The 19365-nt window shown below is 40.7% G+C and overlaps 1 protein-coding gene across 1 annotated transcript in view; it reads left to right on the forward strand.

The window, feature by feature from the left end:
• MANBA (mannosidase, beta A, lysosomal) overlaps positions 1-19365 on the forward strand; it is a gene marked incomplete at its 5' end in the record, with an annotated part of 117379 nt that overhangs the window by 7168 nt on the left and 90846 nt on the right. The window contains 4 exons of the mRNA XM_005862299.2: positions 6753-6847; positions 10115-10220; positions 11041-11211; positions 17040-17163. Coding sequence (XP_005862361.1) covers positions 6753-6847; positions 10115-10220; positions 11041-11211; positions 17040-17163 — 496 coding nt within the window. The remainder of the gene's footprint in view (positions 1-6752; positions 6848-10114; positions 10221-11040; positions 11212-17039; positions 17164-19365) is intronic.

A 19365-nucleotide genomic window follows, 5' to 3' on the forward strand; every position in this document is an offset into this window, starting at 1 on the left:
AGCAAGCAAGCCTCATGTTCGCTTCCAGCTGCCTGGCTGCCGGCCGCCATCTTGGCTGACAGTTAATTTGCATAAGGATATGCTGATTAGCCAATGGGAAGGGTAGTGGTCATATGCCAATTACCATGTTTCTCTTTTATTAGTGTAGATTACTTTTATCATGCATGAAATTCACATACAGTGGGGCCTTGACTTACGAGTGTCTCGACTAATGAGTTTTTCGAGATACGAGCTGTCTCTCAGCCGATTTTTTGCTTTGAGTTGCGAGCTAAAATTCGGGTTAAGAGCCAGCTTCAGATACCCCACCGCTAGTTGGCACAGCGAACATCACAGTGAACGCCACAACATCAGCCCAGCATCACGTGTCTCACTCGTTCACTTTTTGATTTGACATACGAGTAATTTGAGTTACGAGCTCCGTCACCGAACGAATTAAACTCGTAAGTCAAGGCCTCACTGTATACTGATATTATTTTCTTATTCTTTCTCTGTAAATTCTTTAAAAATAATTATAAATGTTTAATGCTTATTGTACAAAAACTGATGCAGAAAAATATAAAATATAAGGAAGGGAGAAAGCCAATAAAAAAACATACTATAAAGTAGAGGTAATCGCTGTAAAATTTTTTATGTATATCTTTCCAGATTTTTCTAAGTATATACAAAGAAATCCAATAATATAAAAATGAAATAAATCTTTAAGATGGTTAAGTAACTTCGTCATTCAAAGTATATGGTGAACATCTTTCTGTATCTATGTATTTATAAATATGGATCTAGAATAATTTTTAGTAACTGCATAGATTTTGTTATAAAGATGTATTCTTAAAATCTTAAATATAGAAGAAAATATGTTATAAATATATAAATATACACATATGCTAAAAATGGTAGGTACCAGATGCTTAGGACTTTTCTCTAAATTTTATCAGTACCTTAATTCTTCACATGTAATTGGGACAGATGGTCAGAGAAGAATATTTTTAGATGTGTAAATTTATAAAATATAAACTATAAGATTATATCACAGTAGCTACACATGTGATGAACAAGTTAATTTGAATCACTCTGTCCAAGGAACCAGGACTCTGTCCTTGGAAGCCCTAATGTACAGCTTATCACTCATCAATACATTCCAATAAAATATGTGCATCTGTGTGGATAAATGTATATTTTGGTACCTTTTGAGTATTCAAGAGGCAATTGCCATGTGAATATACTTTTAAAACATTTTATTATAGTGAATTTCAAATAAATATGATAACAGTAGCAAAATGAACTCCCATTTACCCATTACCTGGCTTCATCAATTCATGACTGATTTTGTTTGTTCCCCCATCCACTATGCTCCACCTCCCTTATTTTGTTTGGTTTTGTGTTTTTTTATTCTTCATCCAATGATATATTTATTGATTTTAGAGAGAGGAAGGGAGAGAGAGAAACATAGATGTGAGAGAGAAATAGCGATTGGTTGCCTCCCGAATGAGCCCCAACCAGGGATCAAACTGGCATTCCAGGCATGTGCACTGACCAGGAACCAAACCACAACCCTTTGGTGTACTGGAGGTGCTCCTACCAACTGAGCCAGCTGGGCCGGGCTCCCCACTGAGTTCTTACCAACCCACCCCCCATCTCAGAGACAGCAACTATGGCTGTGGATCTGTTTACCTGCCTCTCCTCTCTGAGAGCAAGTGTGATTGGATCTTCTCTGATCTTTCATATCAGTCATGGATCTCTCTCCAGGCATCTATCCTAAACTTTCATGAGTTCTGGCACTTAGGAGTGGGCTAAGAAAAATGCCTTGTTTCCTCTTTTAAATTCCCCCTTTAAATCCTCATTGGTCATAAAATAAGAAATTTCTTTACATTGTAACCCCTTTTCACCTAGAGCAGTAGTTCTCAACCTTCCTAATGCCGAGGTCCTTTAATACAGTTCCTCATGTTGTGGTGACCCCCAATTTCATTGTTACAAATTGAACATAATTAAAGCATAGTGATTAATCACAAAAACAATATGTAATTATATATGTGTTTTCCGATGGTCTTAGGCGACCCCTGTGAAAGGGTCGTTCAACCCCCAAAGGGGTCGCGACCCACAGGTTGAGAACCGCTGACCTAGAGGTATGTTATTTGGGAAGCACTAGTTAGTAGTTTAAGCATTTTAGAAAAAAAATATTAAGATCACTAAAATGTTTTGATGACTCATGAGCTTGAGATCTCTTTTACCTATGTGCATCCTCTGAAGTAAGACTTGTAGCTGAAGCTCATATTTGACAATAGAGACACTGAGGAACATAAATACCCCTGTGTAGTTGAAAGTGCCTTAGCTTCCCATGAACATTTTCTTTTTTTTTATATAGTAGTCAGTACATGGAAAGTTATATGCATGTGTGTGTTTATGGATTTTAAAGTCTAATTTAAATGAATACCCATGTGCCTGCTATTCATTTTATGAGCCTGCACGTTCCCAGTACCATTGCAGTGACCTTGCCTCCCCCAGTCCCACCGCCTGCCTCTCTCCAAGGTAACCAATATCCTGAATTATCATTCTCTTGCTTTTTACAAATTAAGGTTTTACCAAATATCGGTGAATCTTAATTAATATATTGTTTAATTTTTCTTGTTTTTGAATAAGTGTTTTCTTAAACTTGGTTTATTTATTTTTTGCCTGTGTTCAAGAACACAATATGTTCATGAAATGATTATAAACTCTTCTTTTCTCCAGTGAAGTAATTATGTCTGGGATAGAAGCAGGCATTGGACTGAAGCAGAATTGGGGAGTAAAAGAGATATATATACCTGGTCAAGGAGTCTATGTGTCTATATGCAGATATAGATAGAGGTAGTTCAGAAGCGTCCAGCAGTGGTTCTCAACCTTCTGGCCCTTTAAATACAGTTCCTCATGTTGTGACCCAACCATAAAATTATTTTCGTTGCTACTTCATAACTGTAATGTTGCTACTGTTATGAATCGTAATGTAAATATCTGATATGCAGGATGGTCTTAGGCGACCCCTGTGAGAGGGTCGTTCGACCGCCAAAGGGGTCGCGACCCACAGGTTGAGAACCGCTGGTCTAGAGAAAACGAGACGTATACTGTCATTTGCATGGTTGGGTGACACAGAGTTTGTTGATTTATAGTAAGTGCAGTAAATATCAATTATAAATGACTGGCTCAGGCCCCACATAGCCTGTTTACCTCCTGGTTCCCACTTGGTAGGTAGCACTGACATTGGAATTGTTGACAACATTTGGGACAGTGATGGCAGTGTCAGGTAATGATGAGGCACGTGGACTGGAGCCAGATATTCCGGGTCTGAGCCAGTAATTTACCACATAATTGTCATTTGACTTTGAGCCTTGGAGTCTTAATAAAAGGAATGATGATAATACCTGCCCCACAGGGTCCCAGGCAGTAACTCTCAGCTTCTATTGTTGCACGATCATCTGGTGTAAAGGGTAAGTTTGTGTGGCGTGAGGTAACAGTAACTCTCAGCTTCTATTGTTGCATCTGGTGTAAAGGGTAAGTTTGTGTGGCGTGAGGTACTGTAGTATAGTTGGAAGAATGCAGACCTTGGTGTTGGACTGAGTTGGTTTCGTTACTGGATGTACTTCTGCTTAGTCATGGGACCTCAGGAAAGTCACTCACCTTTTGGAGCTTTAGTGTCTTCTTCTATGAAATGGTGTTTGTTTTGGAAATAACAGTGGGTGAGTGCCTATCTTGGAGGCTGACAGTAAATGGTCAACAAATGATACTGTTATTGTTTTTAGGGTTCATGGGTTTGCTTAACAATTCAGTGACTTACATGGGTCCTTGGTCATTAGATGTAACACTGAGCCACTGTTTGCTTTAAATGGGACTCAGAATTTTAATATGAGCACAGGAGGTCAGACCAATCTGGAACCAAATTAAGTTGGTTGCTTTTGCTCAGCATTCGGAATAGTTATTATAAAAATGTAATCTAAGCCTCTGCCACTTTTACTTTATGGACAATAAGATATTTTCTCTTAGTAAGAGAATTTTATTTAAAGACTTCAGTTTTTTGGAGCAATTTTAGGTTCACAGCAACATGGAATGGAAAATAAAGACAGTTCCCATTACTCCCACACGTGCACAGCCTTCCCATTACCAACATCCCCATCAGGGTTGGTACCTTTATTACTATCAATGAACCTACAGTGACGCTGCATCGTTATCACTCAGAGGCTGTAGTTTACATTAGCATTCACTCTTGGTGGTGTACATTCTGGGTTTTGACAGATGTATAATGATATGTATCCACCACTACAGCATCATTCAGAGTAATTTCACTTCCTGCTCTGCTCTGTCTGTTCATCCCTTTCTTCCCTTTAATCCCTGGCAACCACTGATCTTTTCACTGTCTTTATAGTTTTGTCTTTTCCAGAACGACATGTAGTAGGACTCAAAGAGTATGTAGCCTTTTCAGATCAGCTTCTTTTAAATAAGAAAAAAATTTTAACCTCTAAATTCTGTCTAGAAAAAATATATTTGAGAAGATGGCCCCCTTGAACTCAACACGCAGCTTCCTTCAAGGAGCCAGGAGACAGGAAGGTGACTTGTGCCCTGAAAGCCAGGTCATCAGCAGCCCTAAAGCTTAGCAGGTGGACATGTTGCAACTGCATTAGCCTTCACACCTTCTTTCTCATGATATATTTAGCTGTATTGGGCCGAGTCCATAGTGTAGAGTTATAAATAGGGCTGGGTGGAGACACATGGGTAGGCTAATAACTAGGTGCCTCTTCAAACCTGTGTCCTTAAGTATTTATTCCGTGTTTATTCATTGGAGAGGCTAAGTCCTGTGTGTGAGGAAAAGCAGAAAAGGAAACAAGTTGGCTGGCTCTGGTACACCTCATTTAGCAGAACAAAACCAGACCTTAAATGTCAGTTTGGCCCGGCCAGTGTGGCTCAGTGGTTGAGCGCTGATCCATGAACCAGGAGGTTTCTGTTTGATTCCTGGTCCGGGTTTTGGGCTCAATCCCCAGTAGCGGGTGTGCGAAAGGCAGCCGAGCAATGATTCTCTCTCATTATTGATGTTTCTATCTCTCTCTTTCCTGTCCTCTCTCTGAAATAAATAAAAACATATTTTTAAAACATTAAAAAATGTATCAGTTTGGTGATTCCTGGTTGTTAATAAATCTCATCAATCACCCCCTCCCCTAGTAGCTTATCAAAATATATCTTCCGGTCAGGAGCACTTTCTGGCAGGTACCTTTCTTTCCACCTCCATACACACCCAGCGATGAGGTGTCTCTTACAGGTTTGGGCTCTGTGCCCAGCTGGCCTTTGCCGACCTAACCTGGTCGTCCAGCCCTTACCTCTGTGGAGCCTGACAAAGTCGGCTTTTCCGTCTCTTTCTTGCAGTCCCTGAGGAAATCCCCCTGGGCCTGCCCCAGTCGGGGGGAGAAGCCCTCCGGTCCGCACTGTTTTCCTCTGTGCAGTTGTGGGGATGTTCATAGAAGATGCACCGAAAAGCTCTGCTAACCACTTTCTGTTCTGCCTCCTGTCCGGGCGCCCTCACCTGGGAGGTAAAGGGCGGAAATGAGTAGGAGAAGAAGACCTAAGGATGTTGAAAGGGAGGACGCGGGGCTGGACCCTCCGTTAGAACAGCATCATGAACACCCAGCAGACTGGTCACCTGGGCAGAGGTTGGCAGCCATTTTCAGTAAAGGGCAAGGGATTAGGCTTCCTGGGCCATGTCATTGTAGCACGAGAGCTGCCATATACACTTGGTAAAGGAATGGGCATGGCTGTTCTCCTAAGACTTTATTTTGTTGACACATGTCCATTCTTACTTTGCTGGCCACACGGAAACAGGTAGTGAGCTGCATTTGGCCTGTGGGTGGCTGACCTGGTCTGGGATAGTCCAGGAAACCTGAAGTTTGATGGTATCTGTGCTTCCTGTGTATTCTCTATAGAGACCCTTCTTGTGCTCATTTAGCAAAGCTGAGTGAAAAACAACTTTGGAAATGCTAAGTGAATCCAAGGAGTGGGAGTTTTGCTGACATTCGGGCAGTGGAGGAGAAACATCTGCCCCGGAGGCCAGCTGAGATAGCAGCAGCAATAGGCAAGGAGAGACCCACAGGGCAGGGAGGGAGTGATGGCTGCACATCAGAAGGTCTGTCTTTCATTTAGTGCTAATCCCTTGGCGGTTCTGAGTTTGGTTTTAACAAGGGAAGCCAATCTTAATCTCCGCACTTGTTGTTTGATAAAGAAACTATATCATTTATATTTCAGAGCTCTTTCGTTTCAGATATTTTATTGAACTAAAAAAACACACGCATTTTAGTACTTTGAGTATGTGAATGCCATGTTCACTTTTTTTTTAAAATATATTTTTATTGACTTCAGAGAGGAAGGGAGAGGGAGAAATAGAAACATCACTGATGAGAGAGAATCATTGATCAGCTCCCTCCTGCATGTCCCCCACTGGGGACCGAACCCGCAACCTGGGCTTGTGCCCTAGACCGGAATCGAACCTGGGACCCTTCAGTCCGCAGGCCAACATTCTATCCACTGAGCCAAACCAACTAGGCTGCCGTGTTCACTTTGTTTCTTAAATGAATGGAACTTTAGCCTTGAGGATGAGATTTGCTGGCATGTGAAATGCTTGTACTCCTAAGCCAAGAGTTCATTCATTTTTATGTGATAAGTAGCTATTGTTAATAATTTATTTTATGTTTAATTAATTTATTTTTGCATATTTAATCATCTACCATAATTTTTATCAACAGGATCCTTACTACAGATTTAATGACCTTAACTACAGATGGATCTCCTTGGATAACTGGACCTATAGCAAGGAATTTCAAATCCCTTTTGACATTAGGTATGTATGTGTGTATGTCTATATCTATATCTATATCTAATCTTTATGTATTTATTTATTTTTCTTTCCCTGTCTCTGCAATAATTTCTTGTTTTTTAAAAAAATATATTTTTATTGATTTCAGAGAGGAAGGGAGAGGGAGAGAGAGATAGAAATATCAATGATGAGAGAGAATCATTGATCAGCTGCCTCCTGCACACCCCCTACTAGGGACAGAGCCTGCAATCCAAGCCCGAAACCCAGGCATGTGCCCTGACCAGGAATCGAACGGAGACCTCCTGGTTCATAGTCGACATTCAGCCACCCCACTCTGGCCAGGCTAATCTCTTGCTTTTTAGGTTGTGTATTGGAGAGTTATTTGACTAAAGCCTTGTACTATAAAAGTGAATATATGATTATATTTTGATTTATAGATGAGGATGGTGCCACGGATCGTGAGTTATGAAATTATGTCCTAATCACCCCAGCCAGTTTGGCTCAGTGGATAGAGCATCAGCCTGTGGAGCAAAGGGTCCCGGGTTCAATTCCAGTCAAGGGGATGTACCTTGGTTGCAGGCTCCTCCCCAGTCTGGGCCCTGGTCGGGGCTCCTGCAGGAGGCAACCAATCAATGTGTTTCTCTCACCAGGATGTTTCTCTCTGTCTTTGCCTCTCTCTTCTACCCTCCCTAAAAATCAATGGAAAAATATCCTTGGGTGAGGGTTAACAGAAAAGAAAAAGAAAAAGAAATTGTCTTAGTCATTTTTCCTGTGGTTATAATGAAGTCACCTAGACCTGGTCAATTCTCTTACCTGCATTTCCCCTCCCTGGTCACAGTAATCAATAGAGCATATCTATACTAATAAAAGGGTAATATGCTAAATAGAGCAGATGTCTTCCGGACGTCCTTCTGGACATCCTTCCAGACAAAGCTGCAGTGGCTGCCTGAGGCTCAGGGAAGCCGCGGATGGCGGCTGCTGCTGCCAGGGCCAGCCCAAGGCTCAGGCAAGCCGTGGTGGCTGCGAGGGCCAAGGCTCAGGCAGCCATGGCGGCTGGCAGTGGCAGCAGCAGAGGCGTGATGGGGGCATCGCCTTCCCCTGATCGGCGGGGTTGCTTCTAGTAGAGCGAGGCCAGGGGCAGCAGCAGCAAGGGGGTGATGGGGGCAGGTGCCTTCCCTGATCAGCCAGTTGCTCCCCTCAGTCAGTAGGACATCCCCTGAGGGCTCCCGGACTGTGAGAGGGGGCAGGCCGGGCTGAGGGACCCCCCCCCCCCCCGTGCATGAATTTTCATGCACTGGGCCTCTAGTCTATACTAATAAAAAGGTAATATGCTAATTAGACCAGATGTCTTCTGGACGTCCTTCCAGACGTCCTTCCTGACAAAGCCGGGCCCGGGAGAAGCTGCCCGCGGTCCTGGGAGCCTGCAGCTGTGGCCAGCCTGGGTCCCAGGTGCCTGTGGCCAGCCAGAGCCAGGGAAGCCTGGGTCCCAGGGGCCAAGGCAGAGGTGATCAGGCCAGCAGGAGAGCAGTTAGGGGTGATCAGGCTGGCAGGAGAGCAGTTATGGGCTATCAGGTAGGCAGGCAGAGGTGGTTAGGGGAGATCAGGCAGGCAGGCAGGTGAGCAGTTAGGAGCCAGCAGTCTCGGATTGCGAGAGGGATGTCCGACTGCAAGTTTAGGCCTGATCCTGACAGCCGGACATCCCCCGAGGGGTCCTGGATTGGAGAGGGTGCAGGCCAGGCTGAGGGACCCCCCTCCCCCATGCATGAATTTCGTGCACTGGGCCTCTAGTATAATATTGTCAAGTAGGATCAGAAATACAGCATTTGTTGAGTGTGGTATTAACTAGCCATTGAGACTATTGCATTGGTGTCATATTATGTCATGAGGCCATGAGGAAAAGCATGTTCTAGTTTTCAGTAATGTTCTATGAAGCAGAATGTAACCCAATTATGTCTATCACTGTTATTGCTAAATAAAAAAAATTCTTCAGTCCCTTTTATAGGTCTTTTCTGGAAATCTCATATAAATGGGGTTATACCACAGGTGGTCCTTTGTGCCTAGCTTCTTTCACTTACCATGATAATGTTCTCACAGATCATCTGTGTTACCACATTCACAAGTACAGTAAGTCCTCACTTAACATTCTTGAAAGAGAAGCTTACATATAACAAGGCCAGTTTTACCATAGGCGAATTGATATAAATAAGAGGTAAGTTCCTAAGCCATAATCCTTGTCACAAAATATTACCAAACTTATAAATGAGGACCCAAAACACTTCTACTATTAAACATTGAGGTAAATAGGAGCTCTACATCCATTTAACAAAGATAAATAAGCACAAATAAGATCATGATTTTTCCAAACCACTAATTTCAGTTCAGGGTCCCTCTCGAGGCAGCTCAGGATGCAAGCGGGACCTCACACTGGGACAGTCTAGACACACCAGTTCATCTTCGGGAAGTGGGAGGAAGCCAGAGTCCCCAGAGAAAACCCACACAGACTCGGGGAGGACACGCACACTCTGCACAGACGGTGGCTCAGACGGAATTGGCTTTTCCCCCCTCAATGTTATAAAGAAATGACATAGAACAGCATTCTTCAAGGACCTGCTGTACTTTGTTTCTTTTATTTGTCAAATTAGATTTTGTTGAGTGGATATACCACAGTTTATTTATTCTATTCTTCTTTAAGTTCTTGTTTCCTTCTTAAAGTCTTTCCTTATAACATCAACTCTAAAAGGACCGTTGTCTGCCCAACAAGACTATACTACAAAGTAGGAGACACAAAGTTTTCTCTTTGTTTTTAGGCTTGAATGCCAACCAGACCACAGTCTTCTTAAATTTAGAGACTGTTTGAGTTTCCTGTGAGGCTTAGCAGAGTGCTGATCACATGATATTCACTCATAGATACTCGTTAGTTGGTTAATGTGTTCTCTTAGATAGTGTCAGTGAATTTAAGAGTTTGTGAAAAACGTTTTGTGTCTGTTATTTAATTTGGTTTTTAAAAGAACTTTGTGAAGTTTTCTAGAAAAAAAGTTAGTGAATTTGGAGATTGTAAGTTGTTCTCATGGTTTTATGGTGATTGAAATATTATGAAGAAAGATAAGGATCACTCAATATAAAAATGTATTAAACTAATACTTCTGAAAATTTCATTGGAAACTGATTATTAAGGATGTATATTTTCTGTGAAATATTTATTCCTTTAGTTCTTAACTAATAAAAAAGGACTTATCTAAGTTAATGTTTTATACATCCTGTTTCCAAAATCGTTTCTTTTTTTTTTTTCAGCCAATGGCAAAAAGTAAATTTGATTTTTGAGGGCGTTGATACAGTTTCAAAGGTCCTGCTCAATAATGTTCTTATTGGGAAAACAAACAACATGTTCAGAAAATATGTAAGTACAAAATAACATCAGGCAAAAAACTCCCACTTATATGTGTTTGTTCATTGTTATTGTAAGTAGAGAAAGCTAAGTGTACTAGTATATTTGCCCATGCAGGCTGGTACAAGCTTTGCATACGTTACTTTATTTCTCAGTTGACATATTTGTAGAATGATGAAAACACTGCAAACCCTATGGAGTTACTGTGAGGACTTAGTAAGCTCACAGTATAAAATGATGGGCACAGTGCTTGACACATGGGAAGTATTCAACAAATGCTCTTCCCTCTCCATTACTCGATGATCCAGAGTTTCATGGGAAATGAAAATTGACACACCATTCTAAAAGAAAATGTTCCTTCCTATCTGGAATAATGGCACTATGAGATCATATTTTGATCTCTCTTCCCTTTCAAGGGTAGACTTTCTAAAACAAAAATAAGTTATGACTTAGAAATACATGCTATTTATAGCAAAGAGTCAGGTTGTCATGAAGCGTCTAGGAAATCCTTGGCAGTTCAAGGCCATATGTAAATAGCCAGAGCACACATTACAGAGCTAAATATATGTTCTACGTGCTCTGTTTACTAGGACTATCATCTGTCAGTAAAAACAGAAGGAGAAACCTAGAAATCCACGTTCAGGCAGGAGGATGTACTCAGTTATAGCTAAAAGCCGGCCACTTAGATATACTATTTTGGAAAAGTGCTTTTCCTTCAGGAAGGATCACTCTAAAGATTTCAGTTGCATCTCTTCTTCCATCTTGTATATGCCTATATCTAAAACGTTACACATGAGGCTTCTTCCACATTTGCTCTTTCCTTTTAATTCAGAATTTTGATGTTACCCATGTGGTCAAAGCCCTAAACTCCCTTGAGCTGCGTTTCCAGTCACCAGTGCTGTATGCGGCCCAGCAGAGCAGGGATCACATTCTCTACGAGGTGCCCCCAGACTGCCCTCCCAGTGTACAGAAGGGAGAATGCCATGTCAACTTTATTCGAAAGGTAATGGTCTTGCAAATGGATGGGAGACTTAACCTTAACCTCTCTTGCCCCCTTCGTGGGATTAAAAAAAAAAAAAAAAAAGAACCAAAAGAGTATATGAATTTTTTGTGGAGAATTTTTGTCTTTGTCAGTTTTTTTTCTTGAAGCATGCTTCAGAACTTAGGTAACATCAGAAAAAGAAGTCAAATAGGTGACTGGTAATGTAACTTTACAAATTATTTTTCAGCATTTAGATTTATCAAACTCTTCACCAGACTAACGTTCATATTTATTAGTGATTCTTGTTACATTAATATATTTGTTGACATGTTCTTGTATTTTACTGGTAGGTTCTAATCCTATATAATAAAAGCCTAATATGCTAAGTGTCCTGTCCTCTGGTCAGCCATTCAACCAATCAAAGCATAATATGCTAATGATATGCTAAGGCCAATCAACTGCTTGCTATGATATGCACTGATCACCAGGGGGCAGATGCTCTGACCAGTAGGTTAGCTTGCTGCTGGGGTCCGGCCCATCGGGACTGAGTGAAACAGGCTGGCAGAACACTCCCTGGAGCCCTCCCAAGGTCCCTTCCTGGCTGGCCAACCTCCCCCATCCCTCTCTGGCCCCAGTCGTGCACCGGTGGGATCCCTCGGCCTGGCCTTCGCCCTCTTGCAATCTGGGACCCATCAGGGGATGTCAGAGAGCAGTTTTCGGCCCAATCCCACAGGTCAGGCTGAGGGACCCCACTGGTGCACGAATTCGTGCACCTGGCCTCTGTAAAATATAAAAAAGATAACAAAAGCCGTAAGAGGATTTTTGTCTGAGTCTGATGTTAGTCTAGATGACTTGGATTGATTCTAGTTTATGGTTGGATTAGTATTCTATGTGATATTTAGCTTTTTATTTTTAAAAATTATTTTAATTGTGGTAAAATACATATAACATAAAATTTACCATCTTAACAATTTTTTTGTGTACAAAGCATATCCGCACTGTTTTGAAATCAATCTCCAGAACTTGTTTCATGAGACAAAACTGAAACTCTATACTCATTCAAAAATAGCTCATTTCCCCCTTCTCCCAGCCCCTGACTCCCACCATTCTTTGTGTTTCTGTGAGTTTGACTCCTCTAGGTATCTCATATAAGTGGAACCATACAGTATTTGTGTTATGACTGCCTTATTTCACTTACCATCATGTTCTCAAGGTTCATCCATGTTGTAGCACATGTCAGAATTTCCTTCCTTTTTAAAGCATGATAATATTCCATTGTGTGTATGGACCACAATTTGTTTATTCAGTCATCTGTACATGGACATTGCTTCCACTGTTGAGTATTTTGAATAATGTTGCTATGTGCAGATATACAAATATCTCTTTTGAGACCCTGCTTTCAATTTTTTTTTATATATACCCAGAAATGGGATTACTGCATTCCCTGAGAATTCTATTTTAAGTGTTTTGATGAAGTAGCATTTAATTTGAACAACAAATGTAATAACTGGTTTCAGTGTGAAGATACTAAGCGTATTTTTTCAACGGCTTGTTGACCAGAACCTCAGTTAGTAAATTCTGATTAGTTATGTTAAGCAGCTCTCTGTAGGCTGGATAGACGGACCATTCAGTCCCATTTCCTTAAGATAAGCACTAAGGTCAAAATTATACCCCCATCTGTTTGACTCAGCCTACCCAGATTTGTGTCGATAGCCATGTGTTCACATGGCTGTAACTGGACAGTGTGTGCCCGAGCAGCCAGGCATCCCATGGAACACTTGTGTACTTACACTTCTGCTTAACCATCAGCTTTTGTTTTTTGCCTTTGGCTTCAAATGGCACAGCAGTTTTAATACTAGAGGTTGCTCTTGCCCCTCTCCTTTTCCATCTTTCACCTTCTCTCAAAATGAAGACTTCCTGGATCCTAATGTGAAAAGTTTACTTTTCGGGTCGTCGGTAAGGTGTATATATGCTCTACTATATCCATGTAGGAGTTTCCCTATACTCCCTGGTCACTTTGTGGCATTTAAACCACGCTTTCAAGTTAACTAGATAGAACAAAATCCTTCGTCACTGGTATCAGGAATCAGACCCAGGTTTCTGCTCTCATAGTGTGTGGAACTAAACTTGGGGCAAACTTGCCCGCAAATGAGTTGCATCTTGGTGTTTCTGGCTAGGTTGACCTGATCCAGTAGGAAGAGGCCTGAGTTGGAGACCAGGTCAGGGAGAGAGATAGAAATACAATGATGAGAGAGCATTGATCTGCTGCCTCCTGCACTCTCCACACTGGGGATCGAGCCTGCAACCCAGGCATGTGCCCTGACTGGGAATCAAACCATGACCTCCTAGTTCATAGGTTGACGCTCAACCACTGAGCCACACTGGCCAGGCTCCAGTGACTCTTAATATTGTATTTCAGTCTGGACCTCTCTTTAATTCCAGACCCGATATTCAGCTGCCTATTTGGCATCTTCACTTGGCTGATTCACACGGACCGAAGGCTCAGTGTGCCCAACACTGCCCTGGAGATCTAAACCCCTCTCCCACGGCGCCCTGTCTTGCTGAATGGAATACCGTACAGGACAGCTGCTCAGGCCAGAAACCTAGGAGTTATTTTTTGATACCTCCCTCTCATTTCCCCCCTCTTTCAGTCCACGACTAAGTCCTTTTGATGATGTGAATGTTACTTAAAACTCTTCAGTGGCTCTCGATCTGCCCACGCTCCATTTCTACTGCCATGCTTGAGTTCAGTCTGTCATCATTTCTTGTATGAAATATTGCCCGGTCACCTGACTCGTCTCCCTACAACCTCATTCGCCTTCCTCCAGTTAATTTCCCACACATCAGCCAGAATGTTCTTTTCAGACAAAAATTACAGCACTTTCCTTCTTAAAACTCTTCAACTGTTTTCTAGCCCTGGGCAGGTGGCTCATTTGGTTGGAGTGTCACCTGCACACCAAAAGTTTGCAGGTTCAATTCCCGGCGGAGGCGTGTATGGGAGGAGCCAATCAACGTTTATCTCTTACATCCATGTTTCTCTCTCTCTCTCTCTCTCTCTCTCTCTCAATATATCCTCTTGTAAGGATTAAAAACAACAACAACTCTCCAACAACAGAAAAACTCTCCAACCTTTTCTCATTGCCTTTAGGCTAAAGTCTAGAGCCCACCACCACTTTTCCAGTCTTCTCCCACCTCTTCCATTGTTCTCTCTTCATTTCCTGAAGGCACCACACTCTCTTGCACATGTTGTTACTTTTGAAGGGGATGCCTCACTTCCCTCTCCTCTCAGCACACTGGACAAGTGGGACCCACCCTTCAAGTCTCCATATAAAAGTCGCTATTATTCAGGAAATCTTGTCTTGATATCTCCTCCCCCCACTTGTTCCCTGTCTGCTTCCTTTGTATTTGTGATTATTTATTCAGTGCCTGAATTTCCTGCGGTACTGTGAACACTATAAGCACAAGGACTGTGTCTGATTTGTACGTTGATGTACTCCCAGCCTAACACATAGAAAGCACTTTACAAATATTTTTGAATAAGTAATAACTTTTATTTGGAGAGGTTGTATGAGTATAAGTGATTTGTAGCCCTTAGTGGGGAAAATAGTCTGCCTTAGAAGCTGTTGAATATTTTTGCCCTCCTCTTTCTCCCTATTCCTAATAAAAAATTACACATCTGAATTTACAAACTCTCCAATAAATATCCCCGAGATGGGTTTCATTCTGAACATGAGAATCTGATATTTATGCGGTGAATTTAAACAGATAGGAATGTTATGAAGTGGTTTTAATTCTTTGTTTTTCCCTGACATGGAAACAAATTGATTTCTGTCTCTGATAAATGAAGCACTTAGCAAATAATACTGAAATGGGAACAGTTTGGCCAAATCCTCAGGCTGTGTTCTACAAATGCTGTGTTCAGGAAGATCTTAATACTTCCTCTGGGGCTTGTTCCTTTCTAAAAGCCGAACTCAATGTCTCACACATTGTAATTAACTGCCTTTTGAAAATAATTTTTTCTTTCAAAATTAGAAATAGAAATTAGTACTAGTTCACTTCTGGTGGGAATGCAGATTGGTGCAACCACTATGGAAAACAGTATGGCATTTCCTCAAAAAATTAAAAATAGAACTTCTGTTTAACTTAGTGATTCTACTTCTGGTAATATACACTAAAAACCCCAAAACACTAATCAGAAAGAATCTATGCACCCCTATGTTCATAGCAGCATTATTTACAATAGCTAAAATTTGGAAACAGCCCAAGTGCCCATCAGTAGATGAACAGATAAAAAAGCTGTGGGACGTTTACACTATGGAATACTATGCAGCTGTAAAAAAAAGAGGGACCTCTTACCCTTTGGCACAGCCTGGATGGACCTGGAAAGTATTATGCTAAGTGAAATAAGCCAATCCGAGAAAGACAAATATCACATGATCTTACTTATTTGTGGAATCTAGTGAACAAAATGAATTGACCAACAAAATACGACCTGAAGCAAGGAACAGACTGACATACCTCGATGTGGGATTTGGGGGACAAGAAGAGATAAACCAAAGACCTTATATACTTATATGCATGGCAACAGGGTAGTGAAGACCTGGAGGGGCTGGGAAGAGGTGGGAAAGGGAGGGAAAATGGGAGATATCTGTAATATTATCAATAACAACAATAATAAAAAGAAATAATAATTAGTAAAAAGAAGTATAAATTAGAAAAATTGTGCTTGAAAAGGGATTTATTTTAAGGGAACCATCTCCTGCTTTTGAATTTGACCCTTTGTAAATTAACATGGAAATGAAAATGTGTCTGAAGGGAGAGACAGCTAGCCAGGCTGGATAAGAGTGGCCACCTGTGCCAGTGAACTGATTGTTTTTGGGCTGTGAGTTCAGAAACAAGTATTTCTGAATTCATACTAGTGGAAAATAGGGGTTGGCAAGTCTAGCTAGAGTTTCTTAAACCTATTTATAAATATTGTAATCTTCCAATGTGTTTCTTCATTCTTTATAGTTATTCCAATTAAATACAATATTCTCTGTAGTTATTACATTTGAATATAATATTCTCTATAATTATTCCATTTAAATACAATGGTAAATTAAGAGATATTTTTGAGAAGTCTAAAAAGCAACTCTTCTGTTGTCTCAATGTAATATGTTTTTGGAGACCAAATGTACATAATTAAGTTTTATGTTCTTAGAACATTTCTGCAAAATTTAACTAGTTGATATATTAGTTATCTATTTCTATGGAATCAATAATGCCAAAAGTTATCAGCTTAAAGTAGCATTTATTGTCACAGTTTTTGTCAGGAATGTGTGGCTTAGCTGGGTGTCTGTGGCCCAAGGTCACTCATGGGGTTACAGTTGAGCTGTGGACCAGGGCTGTAAACATCTCAATAGGGGGTGGGACTGGCCTGCCAACCTCCTGCAGCCCCTTTCCCCCAGCCAGCCTTGCTCCTGATGGGCCCAAAGCCCCTCCCCCTGGCCAGCCCCACCCCAGATCGGCCCCCACCACCAGGGTGGGGCCCGCTGGCCAATAGCCTGTGGTCCCTCCCCCCAGCCAGCCCGGCCCTGATTGGGCCCAATTGGGGCCGGGCCAGCCGGACCCCACCCATGCACGAATTTGTGCACTGGGCCTCTAGTAAGAAAATAAATTTCTGTTGTTTAAGCCATCCAATCTATGCTATTTTGTTATGGCAGCTCTAGCAAACATTTTTACTTTTATAATATTTTTTTACCTTTTTTACTTATAATATTTTAAAAGGAAAGTTTTTTTTTTAAATGTTTAAAATGTTTAAGTTTCATGGTAATCAGAATTTATCTCCTTTTTTCCCCATGAAATTACAGGAGCAGTGTTCCTTTAGTTGGGACTGGGGGCCTTCCTTTCCGACCCAGGGCATCTGGAAAGATGTCAGTATTAAAGCCTATAATATTTGTCATCTGAACTACTTCACGTTTTCCCCTAAATACGGTAAGCGAAGAGATGTGATTTCTGGCTTTACTTTTCTGAGCCTCTTTTGTGTTGCAAGAATTGGGTTTGCAATTTGAATATATAGATTTACTTTTCGGAGACTTATTTTTAAAAATTTTGTGAGACATTCAATTTTAAAAAGTGAAAAATGTGTACAAACTGGGATTTGTCATAAAAATTTACAATAGAAAGCAGGCAGGTAGGCAGGTGGATACCTTTTAACACATTTTGAAAAGAAAGGAAGATAGAAGGAGCGAAAGTGCGATTAGCTCTAGTTTTCCTGAGCGAAGTGTTCTTTCCTGAAAGAAGTGGGCCTGATGGTTTGTGCTCCTTCCTGCCTCCTCTGTGGTCCCTTTCAGAACGCCACTGCCCTGAGGTCTTGGTTTGCTGAAGGTGTCAGGCTGACTTCCTGTCACTGCACATTTTCTCCTCTGAAGACCATGACACACCTGCCTTGTTAAGAGTTAAAAATAAACTGGAAGGCATGTAAGTTTTGTAAGGCACAGTGTACTACTTATTCCATTGAAGGAGCTATTCACAAGAAAGAAGCGTTGAATAACAGCTCAGAAATCTCACAGATGTCAGGGGGTCAGTTAGGAGCTGGTCAAATATTTGTTGAGTTCTTTGCCCAGCACCGTGCTTGTTTGTTTGGCATAGGAAAGAAAGAATCTCATTCTCGCATGTGGATTGGGCAGAGCGGGGAGATACACGCGATTACCAAACCAAACAGGTTGTGTAATGGTCTTCTGGGAAGGGAGCCCCCGTGGTTCAGAAAATCAGAGATCAGTGAGGATTTGAGAAGTTGGGGAAATCAGGGTGAATGAAGGTGGATCTTCAGTGGTAGCTGACAATGCTTGATGCTCCATTAGTTCTGTGCAGGCCTAACTGGATGACGTCAGTAAGCAAGAATGTGGTGTGTCAGTACAGGAGTCCCGCTATTTTTAGGTGCTGGGGACTCTAGATTGCTATTCAATCGAACCTGGTATTCAGTGGAACCAAATCTGTGTTTTCTAAAGGCAGAAATAGTTGATGTTTGAGGAGGTCATTTGATGGTGCTGGTATTTTTTTTATGTTACAAAGGTATTAAAAGATCTTATTTAACTTGCACCTATAAATGTGGCTGTTTTAGCTCTCCAGTGCTTCTCAAACTATTCTTCAGAGGTGTAACCTGAACTGAGTCATGCTACTAAATTCAAATAATAGTTCATTCTTCCCCATCCCTACCCACAGTTTTTCTCAGTTTACAGGGTGGGGCACAGGAGGTTTACAGTTGTGAGTACTCAAAACAGTTATTCTTGTATTATTATTTATAAATTATTGTATTATTTTCCATACTAACAACTGTAAACCACTTTTGTCCCACTCTGTGTATAATAAGGTCTTGTTTAAGAAGGAGTCTGATTTTGCAAAAAGGTATTTATTTAATAGTTTCGAAGCTTCATCAGCGTTTGAGATGGTTAGCAAAAAGCACTGAGCTCCAGAGACCCCAATACCTAAAAACATTTGACTAACATTACTTTAGTTTAATTAACATTTTAAAATATGAAGCTAAACATTTCTTCCTGAATATGAGTCATTTGAGTTCAGTTTATTAGTCACTAGTGACTCAGTGAATTTTATTAAGATTAAATCAATTAATTTAAATGATGCTTAAAATTTAATTAAATTTGTATAATCAGTTTCCCATAGCAACTGTATTTTTAATGTTTTATGACTGCAGTTTATTTTGTACTTAATATAGAGAAAAATATGGTTCCTGTTCAAAAGATGTGCCCTGTGCATATTAAGTAGTGATTCTTATATTTCTGATTAATTTTATAGATTTCAATTAAGAAAATTGAAGCATAACTTTATGAAAGCATTAGGAGGGGAACTTCCCTAGGAATTTTTCCAATTTTTTGTTCATCACTGAAATCAATAGAAAATTTTTAATTTTTTAATTAAAAAAATCTTTATTGTTGAAAGAATTACATAGGTCCTCCTTTTCCCCCCATTAACCTCTTCCAGCCTACCTTCCCTCTGAGATTGAACAGTCTGTACATGCTTCTCAATAGAAATTTTTTAAAGTTGAAAAATAATAAAGAGAATAAGCTAATATATGCTGGATTCTTTTATGTATTTATTTGACACATACTTTGAAGCAAGCATTGTGAGAGTTACTAAAAATAAAAAAATAAATTCATAATAAAAATAGAAACATTT

This window comes from Myotis brandtii, unplaced genomic scaffold, assembly GCF_000412655.1.
Source record: "Myotis brandtii unplaced genomic scaffold, ASM41265v1 scaffold163, whole genome shotgun sequence".
NCBI lineage: Eukaryota > Metazoa > Chordata > Mammalia > Chiroptera > Vespertilionidae > Myotis > Myotis brandtii.